At 38.6% G+C, this 19,012-nt stretch overlaps 1 protein-coding gene across 1 annotated transcript; it reads left to right on the top strand.

Moving 5' to 3' along the window:
- Window positions 1–3,245: 3,245 nt before the first annotated feature.
- LOC310642576 (uncharacterized protein C6orf118) lies at window positions 3,246–18,413 on the top strand (the record flags this gene model as incomplete). Its single annotated transcript, XM_083366403.1, has 9 exons — window positions 3,246–3,923; window positions 4,975–5,097; window positions 6,620–6,679; window positions 8,056–8,180; window positions 10,506–10,564; window positions 11,238–11,425; window positions 13,069–13,122; window positions 15,758–15,813; window positions 18,314–18,413. The coding sequence occupies 9 exons, from the start codon at window positions 3,246–3,248 to the stop codon at window positions 18,411–18,413; spliced, it is 1,443 nt and encodes a 480-aa protein (XP_083222529.1).
- Window positions 18,414–19,012: the final 599 nt, after the last annotated feature.

The raw sequence follows: 19,012 nt of genomic DNA, 5'->3' as shown, positions 1-19,012 counted from the left end.
TTGGGGGTGTGTGTGAAAGCCCTAATAAGCAGGCATATACATAGAATGAAGGCTACTGCTAAGCTTGTAAGCCGCCCTGAGTCTTCGGAGAAGGGCGGGATATAAATGGAATTAAAATAAAATAAAATAAATAAATAAAAATAAGTTGTGCCCCATTTTAACACCTTTTTGCCCAATTGTTAAGCAAATAACTGCATTTGTTAAGTGAACCATATGGTTGTTTAAGGGAATCTGGCTTCCCCCATAGACTTTGCTTGTTAGAAGCTGGGTGGGGAGGTCATAATTGTGATCACATGATGCAGGACAGTGCAGTTGTCATAACTACATGGCCAGTTGCCAGGTGCCCATGGGGGATGCTGCAACAGTTGTAAATGCGAAAACCAGTCATAAGTTAATTTTTTTCAGTGCTGTTGAAACATCATTCACTAAATGAATGGTTGTAAATTAAGGACTACCTGTATCTCTGTTATACCTGGTGCTTAGAGATATTCATTCATTCATCCATCCATTCAATTTTGATGCCATCTGAATCCAGTTGAAAGTTTACAAGTGCAGCAAGCCACATGCCAGATTAAATACCAACAAAATGGCATTGGTCACTGGACAAGGGTAATGTATAATGAAGATATAGAACATGTATCTTCCAACTTGCTGAGGGCCTGTATATGGCATGGCCAGGAGGAAGTAGAGACTACATTACCTTTTGCAAAATGCAAACATAAAATTAAGTCAATTAATTTTTAAAAAAGACAACATTTAGAGAACCATCCCCCAAACAGCAAAGATTATTCATCCTGACAAAGTGAACTTGATTAGCTTATAGAAGACTCATGCAATAGAAAAATGGTGTTGGTAGTGGCAGTGGGTTGTTAGTTTTTAAAAATTAAATTCATGTTAATTTTTTGTAAGAAGGAAGCTTAAAATGCCTACCGTGAATGGAGAACATTTTCCAAGGATATAATTACTGTATATCTCCTCAAATGGACATTTGAATTTGTATATAATTTTATTGTTATTTGTAATTATTACTTTTATTCATAAAATTTGTCACTGATCTTACCCCAGGGGAACTCTAAAATAATTTTCAACTATACTTGATTCTTTACCACTGCATAATGTGTTCCTACCAGCTCTACTGCTATTACTATTTTTTTAAGATGAGAATGGTCAATTTATGTCCTATTTTGCCCTCAAGAGCTGTCCTCTCCCATTCGATGGTAAAAGGATTTGTTTTTCAACTACACAGTGTTTAAAAATGTTTCATACCTTGACTGCAGCTCTGTGTCATTGAAGTGAAATAAAATTTCTTTTTCTGTATAACTGCATGATGAAAGGACAAGAAAATTGAATCACAGGATAACAAACTTGGAAGGGACCTTGGAGGTCCTTTAGTCCAATCCCCCACTGAAATAGGAACCCTATACCATTTCATACAAATGGTTGCCCCATCTCTTCTTAAAAATCTCCAGTGTTGGAGCACCAGAAGTTCTGGAGGCAAGTCATTCCACTGATTAAGTGTCCTAACGGTCAGGAAATTTTCCCTCAGTTCTAGATTGGTTCCCTCCTTGATTAGTTTCTATCCATTGCTTCTTGTCCTGCTTTCAGGCACTTTGGAGAATAGGTTGACCCCCTCTTCTTTGCGGCAGCCTCTTAGATATTGGAACACTGCTGTCACCTCTAGTCTTTCTTTTCATTAAACTAGACATACTCAATAAGACCTATCTCCTAAGAGATTTGGTCCAGGACTAAAAGTTGAGACGTGTGAAATCATACATGTCCAGTCAGAGTATGGGAAAATGGGGTAAGAGAGTAAGGGGAGGGGAGGTATTTTGTTACTGGGATGGAGCTACACCTCTTTTAGAAGCACCCCTAGTTCTAATACACTTTCACTGGAAGATTACCCATCCCAATTAAAAGAGGGTAGAAAAGTTTAGCTACACACCCTCTGATAAGATTGCCTTGTCACTTTGATCCTACCCACCAAACTCTTGAGACCAAATCTACAGTCTCAAAATGATTTCCATTCTCTGTCCTGAAGGGTGCAAAATGAAAATAAAATATTATGTTTGCTAAGAGTTGCATTTCTTTTGCATCTCTTAAAGTATTATGGACATAAGGAATGGAAGATTATCCATTGTTGAGAATGCCTTCAGATTTATAGCCCTTTTCATATTCTAGGGACAGACTATTTAACCTGTGCTAATAATCTGTAGTGACCTTTCTCACTCTCACAACTATAGTAAATGGTTAGGATTTAGCCTGCCTTCAGTCCTAAAGTGTAATCTATTTTCCACAGGGAACATTTTAATAGTTAAATAATTTCCTTAATTTTACCCAAAGCTCCCCTTCAAGGAAAATTAGTTGGAAAAATTGCATGTTAAATTGTTTTAATTTGACTCTGAAAAGCTGATGGATTTACTGTACATCCATCTGCTTTTTGTTCTTCAAATGATCTTTTTGGAGTGAAAAATAATCTTGCTCCATTTTCTTAAGATGCATTTGGGAAGATAGATTTATAGGTTCTCTTAAAAAAAACCCTAGCTCAATAGTTCTTTTGTAATTGTAATTGGTTGTTCTTTTTTTTTTGAGTCACTGTTGATTCCTGGTGGCTTTCTGGTCAAGTCCATACAGTTTTCTTGGCAAGATTTCAGAAGTGGTTTGCCTTTGCTTCCTTCCAAGGGCTGAGAGAGGGTGATTGGCCCAAAGTCACCCAAGTAGTTTCATGTCTCAGGGGGGACTGGAATGCTAAAGGCTTACACAATTCTCAAAATACAATCATCAAACATAGTTGCACAAATGGTAACAGTGAAAGCAAAATGTGCAACTTTGCTTTAGCCAGAGTTTACTGAAAACCATTCCCAGAGCCTATGCAAAGTACATTTCGGCACATATGGTTTGTGTTCATAAAATCTGCTTTATTGTTTGCATTTAGCCTTCTTCTCCTTTGCACTATGATGTAAAATGGATTAGTAAGTTTGACAAAGCCCTCCGCTGGCAATGAAATACTGCTTGGGAAATAAAAGTTAGCATTTTGCAGCCCAGGGAAGAGGCTACATCTATTTATCCTCATGTGCAGATTGCCCTACAGAGAGAAATAGTTATCCAATAGTTAGCCTTGATAGGTAAAGAGGGTGCCTCACATTTCAGTCAAATAGTCTAGGGGAAAATGAAAGATGTTGAGATGTGTTTTTCCTTTTGGGGCTTGCTGATGATTTTCTTTGTGCCTGCAGGGACTAACATTTCATATGGCAGAAAGGAAGCCAAAATCCCAACTGGCAGAGCTTTTAGATGAAGTGGAAAAGGCTCACAAATCTGAGATCCGTCTCTATGTGTCAGGCCATCTAAACCACAATAAACTCTTCAAGCCCCCTAAATCTACAAAATACAACTATTGGGAGAGTGCCAAAAGAACCGCCTTACGGTCTGCCAAGAAGGATGCCCTTGAGGGATCCCATGAAATGCTGGAAAAGGTCAGCAGCAGCAAGGATGTTCCTCCAGTGCCCATCCGTGCCAAATCTGCTTCCCCATTGGGTTATCCATCCCCAGTCCAGCTGGCCAGCTTTAGAACACCAGTAAGCGTGTCACTCGGTACCACTGCTTTCAAGCCACAAAAGAAGGAGGCTCCTGAGAAACCAGAAGACGAAGCCGGCACCTTTCAAAAGCAGCTTATACGAGAAGAGCTGGACATTCCAGAAATGAGATTGTTGAAATACAGACGACTCAAGAACAGCAGGCTTTGCGTCAGAAAGCAGTTTAAAGATGAATACCGGTTCTTAAATTCCTATTTGGCTGGTGTGACTAAAAAGGACCAATATAACAAGTTCATGCAAGTTCAGAAGGAGTACATTGCCAAGCAGGATTTGCTGGAGAATGATTTCATTGGGAGCAAGTCAACAGAGCGCCATGAAAAAAAGTTGGCCCAGGTAAGTCAATGGGTCCAACGGAATGATAATGACTGTGCACTGATATGTGAAAAGTCACAGATAAACTACATTTTATGCCTGGGGTTTAATTCTTTGTTGGTTCAGTCCAGATGCATGAACTGTAACTTTCAGCGTCAGTAGTGATGACGGCTCAAAATCATTCTTACTGGTCTTCAGTGTTTTCTGTTAAAGATTTTAGAAATGGACTCATATTAAAGACAAATTATATCTATGTTCAAACATAGATGCAAATTGTTCCTTCTTTGTGTGTTTGTGTGTGTGTGTGTGTGTGTTTAATTACTAAAAAGGGATCAAAACAAGCACGCATCCTTACTGGCCTTAAATGATCCTCCCATCCTTGCACTTGGTAGGTATGTTGCCAGGAGTTTTCAGAACCTGGAAGTCAAACCAGTGTCCTATGTGTGCCACAATTTACAACGTGCATATAGGCCAGGGGTAGGCAACCTCGGCTCTTTTATGACTCATGGACTTCAACTCCCAGAATTCCTGAGCCAGCTTGGCTGGCTCAGGAATTCTGGGAGTTGAAGTCCATGAGTCATAAAAGAGCCGAGGTTGCCTACCCCTGATATAGGCAAAGGCTCTAGTAATCTACAGCTCTGAGCTTCCAGGAAGGGTAAGAAAAGTTTGAAAGTTCAAATCCAGGTCGGATCCATCCCAAAGACTCCCTATCAATTTAAAAAAAAAAATAGAAAATTGGAATCTTGTGGGATTTCCCAAGACAGTTTCTATGAGGTCAAATGGATATATCTTAATACCATTTGGGGCAGCACCCAGAAAGTCACCCAGTTTCTAGACTGTGCAGTCAAACAAAAAAAATTGCACCACAATCTGAAGGCAAAGACAAACTGTTCTGAACTGTTGCCAAGGAAACATTGTGGATGTATCTGGGAAGTCGTGAGGAGTGAAATTGCCTCCGAAGAAGAAATTTTATATATATTGATCATAATTATTTTTTTTACTTGCTTCATAGACTGCATGTAGAAATCAAGCAAGGTAACTAAAGTAACCTTGTAAATTGGTTGTCTTTCAGGCACTCCAGAATATCTGTGACTGCAGAGGTCCACATTTCTACCGATTACAGGCTATTGGTCAAGTGTTTGAAGATATCTGTAATAGTTCCTTGATATTTGGTGACATATTGAAGGAAGTGAAAGTAAGTGTTTGTGCCTAGTATTTAAAGTGTGTTAGGTAACTCAGCCAACTCGATGCAAAGATTAATAAAAGGTTATGTTCTATAAAATAATATTCTATAAATGTTCTATAAAAGGCCTAACTGGATCTAGTGCAGGCATGTCAAACTCGCGACGTCACGTGACATCGCGCGACGTATTGCGACTTTCCCCCCATTGCCGGCAATGGGGTGGGTGCAGTTTTGGCATGATGTATCTGGCCCATGGGCCATCAGTTTGACATGCCTAGTCTAGTGGTTAAGGCACCAGGTGAGAAACCAGGAGACTGTGAGTTCTGGTCTTGCCATAGGCATGAAAGCCAATTGGGTAACTTTGGGCCTGTCAATCTTTCTCAGCCCAACTCACCTAACAAAATTGTGGATAAAAGAGGAGAAAGAGTATTAGGTATGTTCACTGTTTTGTTTATACAAATGATAAAGGCAGGAAGAGACAGAGATAGAAACAGAGATAGAGATATGAGAGAGATGATAGAGATATAATAGAGACCGAGAAGAGGAGAGGAGAGGAGAGGAGAGGAGAGGAGAGGAGAGGAGAGGAGAGGAGAGGAGAGGAGAATATATAGACAGAAAGTCCTGAAATGTCAGGAGTGAAATTAGATGCCCTTCAATGTGAAGAAAAGGAGAAAGGAGAAAGTCTTCATAGTTTCTTGATATGTTAAGGATCTTGGAATTAACTTCAATGCATTAAACAGATGGTGGAAGAGAGGTGAATGTATGTATTTCTGTTGTGTAGCCAGTTCTTTGCAGGCAATACGTGAGATGGAAGGTTCCGAATAGTAATATGCTTTAGTGAAGCTAAGCAGAACAGAACTGAAACAGTGGCTGCTGCGCAGCTATTTATATGGTTGGACACTAGGCGGTGACCAATAGATTTGAAGGACTGCTACAAATCTACCAATGATAGCCCTGGAGACAAGAAGTCTGGCTTAGTCAGTAACCATTACACATACACACCATTGAGCAACCATTAAGCAGCATTTAAACAGACTTGTGAATCAGTACAAGCAAAAAACTCCAATACATTACAATTGCCATCATAGATATTTTGAAATTCTATTGGAATGTAATTTGCTCATACAGAGTTTGGCATGTTATTGCAGTTTGAAAGGAACCTGTGACTATGCTTAAATGCTTCATGCTTAAATAGTACCATAGTATATAAAGATTTGTCTCTGACAAATCATTTTGCTTGATAATACACAAATTACCACAAAAATGAAGCAAAAATCCTGTAAATACTTAAAGGAGCTTATTCAGTAGCAGTTATTTCTGAAAAACATGCATAAAACTCCAACCAATTATTTTATCAACAGTTAATATAAAGGCAGAAATGTACAATATTTAAGTAATTCAGTGGGCAAATTTATTTTAGAATTGTGATAATTTAATCACGATTTGATTTTAGTGTGTCTTGCACTAAACTTGGATATTGTTTATTTGTCTGGCAAACTCTTTCCTACTGATCTTTTTTGGCTGTTTCCCACAGAATGAATATGAGCTTTACATGGTGATCCTGCTAGATTCTTTGCCTGCAACGCAATACAGAGTAATACTATTTTCTTTTGATGTAAATGAATGCTTACTGCTGGAACTATTTTGTTGTAAAAGGATTAGTTTTTATTTTTTCATGGTGGTATGTAATGGATGACTTATTGTCATAAATCATGTTCTAGGTGTCCCTGGCTTCAGAGACCATATCACCCAAGTATTTCTTATTTGATTTTCATCTTTAATTTGGGATTTCTTTCTGTATCTAATAGATTCTGCTTACTAGTACATTTGCCTTACAGTGTCCAACTGAAGGGGCTGAACAGTTTGCACAAATTTAGGCTATTATTAGTGAGGAAATCATATTTTGGAACTGCTCTCTTTAGAATGACACGCAGAAGGACATCTTCATGCAAATATAACACAACAGGCTAATTGTTGGACTTCTTCCTGGAAATTTACTAAGTTGAGAATCACTGAAAACATTCCTCCAAGAACAGTCCTTTCATCTGCTTCATCTTTCAATTTACCGTAGTCTACATCTTGCCGTGTTGTATTTCAAGTTGTTCTGCATTTGTAACTAGTCTTGAGAAACGTGCAGCAACTTTTTTTATTCTCTCTCTCCCTCCCTCCCTCCCTCCCTCCCTCTCTCTCTCTCTCTCTTTCTCTCTCTCTCTCCACACACGTGCATGCACACAACGACACAGCACAGCTAATGTATTTGTCACCATAAATAATCACTGGTATTAAACTTTCTTCCAGGCTCTTGTATACCTTGTACAACTTCTGTTAAAAGCCCTCTCAATGCTTCTTAGTTCAGACTTGATACTCCTTTCAAATCATCACACATCATTGCAGACATTATGTTTTCCAGTGGTGCTCATTCATTTAGTAGTGCAGTATATTCAGCGCTCAAATGATGTACAACAAACAAGAACTTATTCTACGTGAAAATATAATATAAAAATATTATTGTTTTCCATGACAAATGATCAGAACTTTGTCTGAGTGTTAGGGGAAGTGTGATAACTGGCATATCATAGAATATGTTTTTGTTATGTTTTTGCATGGTAGCTTTATAGAAGCACTGTGCCTAATACTATTGATTTACATTCTTCCATCAAAATGAAAAAAAAGTTGTACTACAGTGTTGGGGAAGGAGTAATCATGATGTCTTGAATGGCAAATCCCAGGAGTCTTCCTTATTGACTTTACAGGCTGTAACTAAGGACTGGACATCAACATTATCTATAGGGTTAATCTATAGATTCCCCAGCTTGCTTGTAAACTAAATCTTAATTCTTGGTAGGAAAGACAGATTTGCAAGATGTCCAATTAAGAAAAAAAATGCATAAGTTGGCTTTGCTGCAGATATTACCTTTCTTTATGATTTAAATGTTTCACTTAGTTTCATTTTTTTGGGTAACAAAATAGACTTTGCAAGAGCAAGTCAAAGGCATGAAGAAAAGAATGGTGATGACTCATGAAATAGAAGAGAGCAGACAGACAATACAGGACCTTGTGCAGAAAAGCAAATTGGCTTTAGCAAGAAATGAAGAGTGAGTTGTGTAAATGTGCAATATTTATATGACATCTGGAAAATGAGCAGCCAGATATTTGAAAGATCTTCACATATTTCACAATATTATTCTTATAGCCAGTTATGAAATGCATGAGATACTTTTGCTTCTTAAACTACAGTATATCAAATTCAGTGGGATTTAAATAGCCCATCAGCAGATTTATAGTTTGCAGTAGAAGCCCTAGTTGCACAGTGGTTAGAATGCAGTATGGCATTCTAACTCTGCCCACAGCCTGGAGTTCAATGCTGACTCAGCCTTCCATTCTTCCAGGGTCAGTAGGATGAGGTCGGTAAATGAGGATCCAGACGGTTGGGAGAAATATGTTGACATGTGTAAACTGCTCAGACAGTATTGTAAAGCACAATGGAAAGGTACATTTACATTGATAAAAAGTGAACACAAACTAAAAATAACACAAGAAAAAGAAAAATAGAATATGTAGAAAAAAGGAGAAAAAGAAAACACATAAGAATATAATAAAGAAAAAGAAAAGAAGTATATAAAGAAATAACTTCTCCCTTTCTTGCAACAAGTAAACGGTATTAGTAACTTATAACCTTTTAAAAAAAATACTACAAATTATCTCTTCTTCCCATATCCTATCTCTTATCTAAACAAATCCTTAAAGCCCTGGTCAGCAAAAGTCTATTAAGGATTAGAAGAGATAACAATATATTTATTTTACCCTTAATCAGATAGACCAATTTTATATTCCTTCCTTTTATTTTATCAATCTTGATCTTTAGGTCCTTTCAAATAATGCCCTAGAACAGGGGTCCCCAACCCCAATCTGTGAAGTAGTACCAGGCTGCAGCATGCTGGCAACCAGTCCACACAAACAGGCAAAGCCCCATCCGTGGGATGCAGGCAGCACACAAAGCCACGCACCCTCCGGTCCACAGAAAAACCTTTTTCCACAGAACCAGTCCCTGGTGCCCAAAAGGTTGGGGACCTGTGCCCTAGAACTTGATTTCTTTTCATTTTTTTCCTTTGTCCCTTCTTACAAAATTAATCAGAGCTTTAATAGGCTTCTTTTGTAAACCTAATACTGGACAATTATCCAGGCCACACTCTTGGTTTGTTATTTGTATATCACTTTTAATTAATGAGTTGTCAACTGGTCTCTTTTGTATGTCTGGTGCAGCATCTTTTCCCACATCGTTCATTTCTCAAGATCCAGTTTGGATTCTTTATATTAAAAAACAACCTCCCAACAAAAAAGATCTGCTCTTCATTCAGAACCTGTTATCACCTCATTTAGTCTTTTATATTAAACAAGCCATGCTTTTAGATTCCCTTGCCATATGTATATTTGAACCAACTTATGCTTAAAGTGCATACTTGAAACAGAACTTTTTGTAACAGTGGCGTAGCGTGGGTTGTCAGCACCCGGGGCAAGGCAAGTAATTTGCGCCCCCTAACCCGTGGATTTTAGCACTCGAGTCTGCACTGTCCCTCCCCCAGATAGTCCCTCGCTCTCTCTCCGCACCGCACGCCTGGCACCCCCCCTCCACAGTGGGCGGCGACCCGGCGGCTCGGATCGGATTCGCACAGCCAGCACTGCAGTGAGAGAGAGTGAGTGAGCCAGGCAGGGGCAGAGAGCTGCGAGTGCGAGCGCGCCCCCCCCAGATGTTGCGCCCGGTGCAGCCGGCCCCCCTGCACCCCCCACACTACGCCACTGTTTTGTAAGCAGATAATCACCATTTGTCATTGACATTTGTATCTGTTTTTTTTGAAGATATAGACTGTATGCCCTCCCTCCCTCCCTCCCTCCCTCCCTCCCTCCCTTCCTTCCTTGCAAATTATACCTTGCATACCACATTTTCCACACAGCCAAGGGCATCATGACATAAACATGTGCTTCCCAGCATGCTGCCATGGATGCTAATCTATCCATGAGTCCATTGTTTGTTGTCTATCAGGCTTCCTGATATACTCGGCATTTTAAAATATATATTATCTGAATTCTTTTAAAATTTGGTGTGTGGCTACTACATTCCTATGTATTTATTTTCCTAAGAATGCCTCTGGACCCAATCTATGGATTGAGGACATATCACAGGGACATGTACTTCAAGCCTACTTCTTTGTTTAGAAGGACACCCTTTTTCCCCACAAAAAAAAAAACCCAAGGAAAGAGTAACTGCATGCAAAACAGAGCCAATTATTGCATTGTTAGCAAACTTAGTAATGGTATTTCCTACAGTCAGCTCTTACCTTCTTCACTGGGTGGGAAAAACCATGCAACTTGCTTGGACTTAATAAGAGGTTTCTCTCTCCTTCCCCCCCCCCCTATTTTAGACTTAGAAATAAATTGGAAATTGAACTGTGGGTGAACCAGACTGGCAGAACAGCAACAAGTAAGTAATAAGATTGCATGGAATGAGAATCTGCTGATATGAATGTATGTTGTTGTTGTTGTTAGTTGCGAAGTCGTGTCCGACCCATCGCGACCCTATGGACAATGTTCCTCCAGGCCTTCCTGTCCTCTACCATCTTCTGGAGTCCATCTAGGCTCACGCCTACTGCTTCAGTGACTCCATCCAGCCACCTCATTCTCTGTCGTCCCCTTCTTCTATTGCCCTCAATCTTTCCCAGCATTAGGCTCTTCTCCAGTGAGTCCTTCCTTCTCATTAGGTGGCCAAAGTATTTGAGTTTTAGCTTCAGGATATGGCCTTCTAAAGAGCAGTCAAGGTTGATCTCCTCTAGGACTGACCGGTTTGATCGCCTTGCAGTCCAAGGAACTCGCAGGAGTCTTCTCCAGCATGTATAAATGTGTATATGTACATGTACATGTATATGTATATATATATATTGTATGCCTTGTAGACCTAACAGGAGAATAGTCAAGTGAGAGACTTGTCTTGTTCTCCCCCAGAGGTACATCACATTGATTGCCCTTGCAAAAAGGTCCTTTCATGTCTGGCTGAGGAATTCTAGGAGTTGAAGATCATAAGTCATAAAAGACCCCTGATGTAATGTCTCAAGAGAAACCCTTTAGTCAAAGTTCTTGTCGTCTCTTTGCACTTGCAGAAAAGGAAAAGGATGACAAAGCAAGGGAAGAAAAAACTTCTGTAGCCAGTGCTGAGCTGCTGACATCTCTGAGGTGCCAAATCATTATGAAATGGGAGGAAATTCAAGCAATTGAGAAAGAAATTAAAAACACGATGACTTTCAGTGGCATTATTAATGCTAAACAAAAGACTGTGAAAGAATTGGAGGTAAGGTATGATGTTTAAGTTTGGTGATTAGAAATAAGATGCTTCAGGGCTTTGAAACTACCTTTCACTGATAAAAGAGATTATTTGTAGCTCAGGGTTGAAATGACGATCCTTGGTGCTCTCTATGTAACCTAGTTTGGGTTAATGGAATGTCTGCAAGAAAACAGCCAGGCTGAGAGAGCACCTAGGACCCAGTGGTGGGATTCAAATATGTGAACAACCAGTTCCCTGTGCGGATGCTGCTTCCGGAAGTCCATTCTGGGCCTGGGCAACAAAAAATTAGCTACTGGTTCTCCTGAAGTGGTGCAAACTGGCTGAATCCAACTACTGTTGGACCCCTCATGTCATAGTCTCTTTTAGATCTAACAATAAGCCACGATTTTTGCTTACAAGAAAAGCCTGCCCACCATTCCTTATATTTCCCCTTAGGTGTGATGATTAGGTATGGCTCCGTTCTTAACTAGCCACAGCTCAGTCTTAGAAATAATTAATTATAATTTAATAATTGAAAATCTGAACTCTTCCAGGAATTGGAATTTAATTATAATGAATAGCATTCAATAGATTTTAGCTTATTGCTTTAGTATTTACATTTAAATTGAAAAATTAGTTTTGGATTTACTAATTATTGTATTTTATATTTTTATTGTAAGACCAGCCAACTTTGGGGGATGCTTTGATTTCCTGCATTGAGTAAGAGTTTGGATTTGGTGGCCTAAATATAACTCTGATATTAAGATCCCCTTGTGGATATATTGGAGAGTATAGGTGTGTACATGACTGTAAGAGGAGAGCATTATTTATATTATCATCTTTTCATAATGCCTTTTCTCCTGTAGATCAATACAAAATCCATAAAGTCTCCTTCAGATGAGGTTAGGTACATCCCCGTTAATGTTCTGTAAGTCCCCCAAGAACAGGCTAGGTCAGGGGTAGGCAGCCTCGGCTCTTTTATGACTCACGGACTAGCATGGCTGACTCAGGAATTCTGGGAGTTGAAGTCCGTGAGTCATAAAAGAGCCGAGGTTGCCTACCCCTGGGCTAGGTCATCTGGCCTGGGGATCCCAGGGGATTGGTGATAATTTAAGATGGCTCCACTATTGTGGTTAATATTTTGTCCCTTATGGTCTTTATATTTTAATAATGACTTTTAAATTTAAATTATTAAATTTTTAATGATTTTTTTATGCACAGGTTATTTTATTTGTTGTATGCTATCCAGAGTCACCTATCATGAGATGGGCAGGCATTTCAATGTGATAAACAAGGACTTCTCTCACCTGGAAATGACATTTTAGATATAGCTAAGCAAAAAGTCCAAAAGTGATTGTTGTAAACAAGCATCTAGATTAGGGAACTGTGGGTAACTTTACAAAATCTCTGACTCCTTGGAAAAAAGACTCAGATGACTTTTTTTTCTTTTTAAGTACAAGCTGGTTTTGAGCCTAAGGTGGAACTAGAAAAATACATTTCTGGTGCCTTAACCACTACACTAAAGTGCTCCCTTATTGAAGATAACAGCACTGTTATTTTTATTCTTAGACTCCAAAATAATATTAAACTATATTTGATAAAAGACTGGTAATTATTTGCTGATGAAAAGATATAGTGAGATAATTTAGAAATCCTGTGTCCTTTTGCAGGGAGAAGCAAGCAAACTCGAAGCTTCAAACAAGTTTCTAACTATACAAATAAGGGTAAGTTTACAGACTTGTAAACAAGCATGACCTATTGGGGCCTGATTTATAGATGGACATGAGAAGATCTTTCCAGAGTGTAACAATCTGCTGTGGTTCCAAGGAAACAGTATGCAAAGATGATGGCACCAGAGTAATGGGATAGTGGAAGTATGGTATGAAGCTGCCTATCTGAATTGGTCATCCTTATAGACTACTCTAAGTTCATTCAGAGCAAGTGCTGACTCCGGTCCATTTTGGGGATTGTTAGATTCCAGCTTTAGGTTACAGGAATTCACTGGAGATGGCAATTATGTTTGGAAGAGTTCACAGTAAAGGAAATCGGTCTGTCAAAGAACATGGTAGCTGGACACTGTCAAGTCTGACACCAGTCAGAGCATAGAAAAGCTGCAAGAAGAAGGGCAAGATTGGAAGATGTGGAGAAACCTGGCCCTTTAGAATCGCCAAGAGTTGGACACGACTGAATGTCATCATCAGATTCCAGCTGTCTGGTGGCTTTCTTGAAAATGAGAAGCATAGCAGCAGCATTCCTTATATTTTGGAGGTTCATGGATAAGGTTACCAGGTGCTGGGTGACAGGAGGACATGTCCTCATGTCCTTCATCCAGCAGGCATAAATATCTGGATTTTTTTGCATTTCTCAAGCTATTTCTTCTTGAACAACATATCTTCCTGGTGCAGGGCTTCTTAGCAAGTGCTAACTGCAAGTTAACAACCTGTGCTCTGTTACCTTAATTAGTTGATTAGTACTTTCCTGCAGGCTTGTGCTGCTACCTGAAACTGACAAGAACTTAATCAGTTACATGCTGAAGGCCCTTCTAACTGGCTCTAGCACCTACCTGAGTGAAAAACCAATCTTTCTAATGTTGGAAAAAACAGTTTTACATATACATGAAGCTTAAATACTTTATTCCCCCCATATTTTTCACTCTTATTTTGTTGTAGATGTCAAGAAAGCTAAACAGTTGTCATATCTCCCTTTTGCCAATTTGTCCTCCTTTCTATTTGTCAATGTCCTTCTTTGCTTGCTTAGATATCTGGTAACCCTGTTTATGGATGCTCACAACAATATCAGTCTTTGAATCCATATACCTTCTTTGCTACTCACTTCTTTTAGGAAATATGGAGCCCACTTTGAACATGCCTAGATTCCAGAAGAGTGTGAGACAGGTTCAAAACTGGTTTGATGAGATGAGGGGGCAGGGAGGGGGAAGGAATTAGAGTTGGAGACAAGTCCAAATAAATTGTTCCCAAACTTCTTTGTACATTACTAAACTTGCTTTGACATGGTGGAAATAAATTGAAATCCAGTGAAGCAAAAAGAGTGGTTCAGTCCACTCTTAATTTTTTTATTTCTCTCTGCCTTTATTGTTTTTACAAATAATTCAAGACAGTGAACATATCCAACAGACCTTCCTGCTCGTATTTACCTTACAACAACAACAAAAACCCTGTGAGATAAGTTGGAAAGATAAGGAGTGGCCCAAAGTCACCCATCTGGCTTCATGGCTAAGGCAGGACTAGAACTCACAGTCGACCACTTTCTAGACTGGTGCCTTAACCACAAAACCAAACTGGATTTCTCTTTCTTAATACTCTGAGAATAAATACTGACTGTCACCAACACTTATTTATTTTTTACATTACTAAACCACCCATCTACCTCAAAGAAGGACTCTGGGTACTGTATAATAAAACATCAACATATAAAAAGAGTATATAAAAATTAAAATGTTAGAATTAAAATTTGAAATTAATTTTTTAAGAAAGAGGTAAGAATATGTGTTTTCTGCCTTCTAGGTTATTATTTAGTTATATTTATATTTATATTTATTTAGTTATATTATCATAGGCATCCCTAAACTTTGAGTATTAGTGTATAGTCCTTTATGGGTCTTGGGTATGTTTCTTATATTTCTTACTTCGTAACTGGGATTTCTATCTTTTCCATTACTCTCTACTTCATTTTGTTGTTTTTTTTAATTTCTTCTTTCTCTTTGCTCCCTACTTCTTTATATGATTGGTTAATCTAATGGTTTTTGCTTGGAATTAGGTTCTAAAGGTCATGAAGATTGGCCCCCCTCCTCCCTCAATTTTAGTTTAAAGCCCTTTTGATAAGACGAGCCAATCATTTTCCAAATATATTCTTCCCAGTTCTTGTGATGTGCATCCCATCCCTTGCAAGTAGCCCTTCATGTAGGTAATACAGACCATGGTCTAGAAAGCTGAAGTTCTGTTGGTGATACCAGTTTTTAAGCCAGTGGTTCGTTTCTAAAATCCTTTGCTCCCTCATTGGATGTTGGCCTATTGTTGGAAGTATAGCTGAAAACACCACTTGTGCTCTTAATTCTTTAACTTTCTTCCATAGCTGTTCAGAATCTCTTGTTATTGTTTTCAGAATCATTGTTGCATCATTGGTTCCTCATGTGTAGGAGAAGAAGTCTGCTTTATGCTACCTGCCTGCTATGCACTAACAGCACAATGACTGTTGCAAGGAGGCTGAAAGAGTCTGAAGGGCACTAAGAATTACACCGTTAGGCGTGACGAAAGACTCCTCAGATAGTAAATATGTTGTGTTTTATAGCTTTGTAATTCAGAATGTAATAATCCGATCTTGAATTGTTTTGTGTGATAGGATGCTGAGTATACTATCAAAGGAGCACTAAGAAGGCAGAATGAAGCAAACCAGGGGTAAGTCTGAAGGTTTTAATGGAAACTAAATAGGGCTTAAATTGTATTGAGTTTGTTGGCCATCCTTGGCATCTACCGCTATTTCCATGTAATGTAGTACAAACAGTAGAAAACAGTCCTGCGCATATCATGAGGACATTTTCTTTATCTCTGCTTAAACAAGAACCTATGTCCATCAGAAATGGAACAAAGGACTTTCCGTATGAAAATGCTTCCAAAATATTTTTTAAAATTATTTTTACACACACACACACACACACACACACACACACACCTACCACAGGTTATTTTTCACAATATATTTTATGCAGGGCTGTGTAATGATGTCACCACTTAGTGCTATGAAAACTAAACTCGATTATGAAAAATCATGCATACTAATATCTTTTTGAAAGTTTTTATATAGTGTTAATATCTCCACACTTATGAGTTGTTCAACAGTAGTTCTGTGTCAGTTTTTGATAAACGACGTGAAGCTCTGATGGTGAGTGATCATACATCAACAATAGTGCTTTGAACATGAACTAATTCCCATTGGTAATTACTAATTAATATATGAATAATTATTAATGACAAATTCCCATTAGTAGTTATTATTGCTCAGTCAATGGAAGGATTTTTCCAGGGTGAAGAAAAACACCTGCTACTGTCCATTGTGCCATGAAAAGAGACATACATATTATAAAAGCAAGACGAAGCTTAAGAGGATAGAGTCAGCTTGCATTCCTGCAAGAAGAATGAAAATAATTACAAGAGGAGTGGTAAAACCCCCCAAACCAAGCCACTTTGTTTGTTAAAGATATGCAATGTTATTTTAAAACTTCAGAAATATCAGTGTCCAAAAATTATTAAAACTAATAATCAAGTCATTTAGTTAGAAATAATGGAACACCAATTTAGTCTTGTAGAACCTGCTAATAATTAAAAGTAATTAGCCCTGAGAAAATTTAAAAAAGTTGTCCTTATTAAAGTTTTCAAAAAATGCACTAAACTCCTAAGATACAGTATTCTATTATTCAAGATTATTTCAAATGGTGAGTGTGAAATCGGCATAAAAGTGAAATACAGTCAAATACAATAATGAAATATTATAATATTTTAAACAGCAAAGTCCATGTGGGGAAAAGCAAATGAAAGAGAATGAATGTAGTCACAATGACACAAACATTTTTTTCTATATTTTTCCCATTCGTTGATTCCCTCTCCCCAATTTGCACTCTGACAATCGTAATTTTTCCAGTCTTAAGACCACCAGGCTTAAATTGGATTTAAGAAAAATTAGTGATTGCTAAGGAAAGGGCCAAAGCTTCTACAGAATCAATGTACACAGGCTGGAATATTAATCTTACTAAAAACCTGTAACTTCCCTCGATCATATATAAAAAGCAGATGCAGGAAGATGTCTACTGAGAAATAAAGGTCTTTGTGGCCTTCTCCACAGGAATCTGCAGTAAATAAAAATACTGGCAAACCATTGAAACAAGTATTGTTCATTATTTCTCTAATAGGAAATCTTAATGTTAAATCATTTTGAAGAGAAAAAATGGTGGGTGGTATTTTTCAGGTATATGGATATAAAGAAAGGGGAATAATGGAATGGCTAACTATGCCAGACCGATTTTCTCCTGATGTAGCCACATTGTTTGGAATGATAACACAGGCAATATAACACATCAGATTGTTGTTGTTAGCTGCGAAGTCATGTCCGACCCATCGTGACCCCATGGACAACATTCCTCCAGGCCTTCCTGTCCTCCACCGTCTTCTGGAGTCCATTTAAGCTCAGACCTACTGCTTCAGTGACTCCATCCAGCCACCTCATTCTCTGTCGTCCTCTTCTCTTGCCCTCAACCTTTCCCAGCATTAGGCTCTTCTCCAGTGATTCCTTCCTTCTCATTAGGTGGCCAAAGTATTTGAGTTTCAACTTCAGGATCTGGCCTTCTAAAGAGCAGTCAGGGTTGATCTCCTCTAAGACTGACTGGTTTGATTTCCTTGCAGTCCAAGGGACTCCTAGGAGTCTTCTCCAGCACCACAGTTCAAAGGCCTCAATTCTTTGGTGCTCAGCCTTTCTTATGGTCCAACTTTCACAGCCATACATTGCAACTGGGAAGACCATAGCCTTGACTATACGCACTTTTGTTGGCAGGGTGATGTCTCTGCTTTTTAGTGTGCTGTCTAGATTTGCCATTGCTTTCCTCCCCAGGAGCAAGGGTCTTTTAATTTCTTGGTTGCAGTCCCCATCTGCGGTGATCTTGGAGCCCAGGAAAATAAAATCTGTCACTACCTCCATACTTCCAAAAATAAAGTTTAGTTATAAGTATGCCTTTCCAGTGGTGGGATTCAGATATGTGAACAACCAGTTCTCTGTGTGGATGCCGCTTCCAGAAGTCCATTCTGGGCCTGGAAAACAAAAAATTAGCTACCGGTTCTGCCGAACTGGTGCGAATAGGCTGAATCTCACGAGTGTGCGTTTTCCTTACTGTATTGTTCTTCTTTGTAGGCATTTGTGGCAGTTAGTGAAGGACTTCTTGCAACCTGTTGGAGAAGACATCCTTGAAACCTCATTTGGGTTATTTTCTCAGACATCCTTTCATCTTTGATTCAAGCTATAGGACACAAATGCTCCTATGGAAAAATGGATCGCATGAGAATTGCATTAAACCATGCTATTTGCATAAAAACAAACAGCAAGTAGGAAGATGGCCAGCAGATTGACATTTGAGATCTCTACCTACCAAGAAGGCACTAAATGAAGAAGGCTGCTGTAGAATGTCCGTTGCATTCTGCCTTAGTAATACAGTGATTGCTAGTTATGGTTGTGACTGAGATTCTACCACCGTTTTTAGTTTATTAATTGCTCATTTATGTTCTCCATTATGATAAATACTTGAAAAGCAAAAAATATTTCTCTTTAAGAAGTAAAATGACTGACAGAATTATGAACTTTATAGAGACCTTTCAACATTTTTCAATGGAGGCAATAAGAAAGAAAATGCATTATTCGGTGTTAAAAATTCCTCCTCCTCTTCCTCCACTATCCTTATTGCTTTCACCTGTCTGTTGCCTGTGTAATTGATGTCTCATAATGTAGTATATATTCTTGCAGCATATGTTTTGAATTATCTATTCAATTGCATTTGTGTGGGTTAATGTTCGTTCGATTTATTATGAGCAATCTTTATTTATGGAAATACATATA

The sequence above is a fragment of the Vipera ursinii genome (genome assembly GCF_947247035.1).
Source record: "Vipera ursinii genome assembly, chromosome: 1".
Taxonomy (NCBI): domain Eukaryota; kingdom Metazoa; phylum Chordata; class Lepidosauria; order Squamata; family Viperidae; genus Vipera; species Vipera ursinii.
This window is presented reverse-complemented; position numbering and strand designations above follow the sequence as displayed.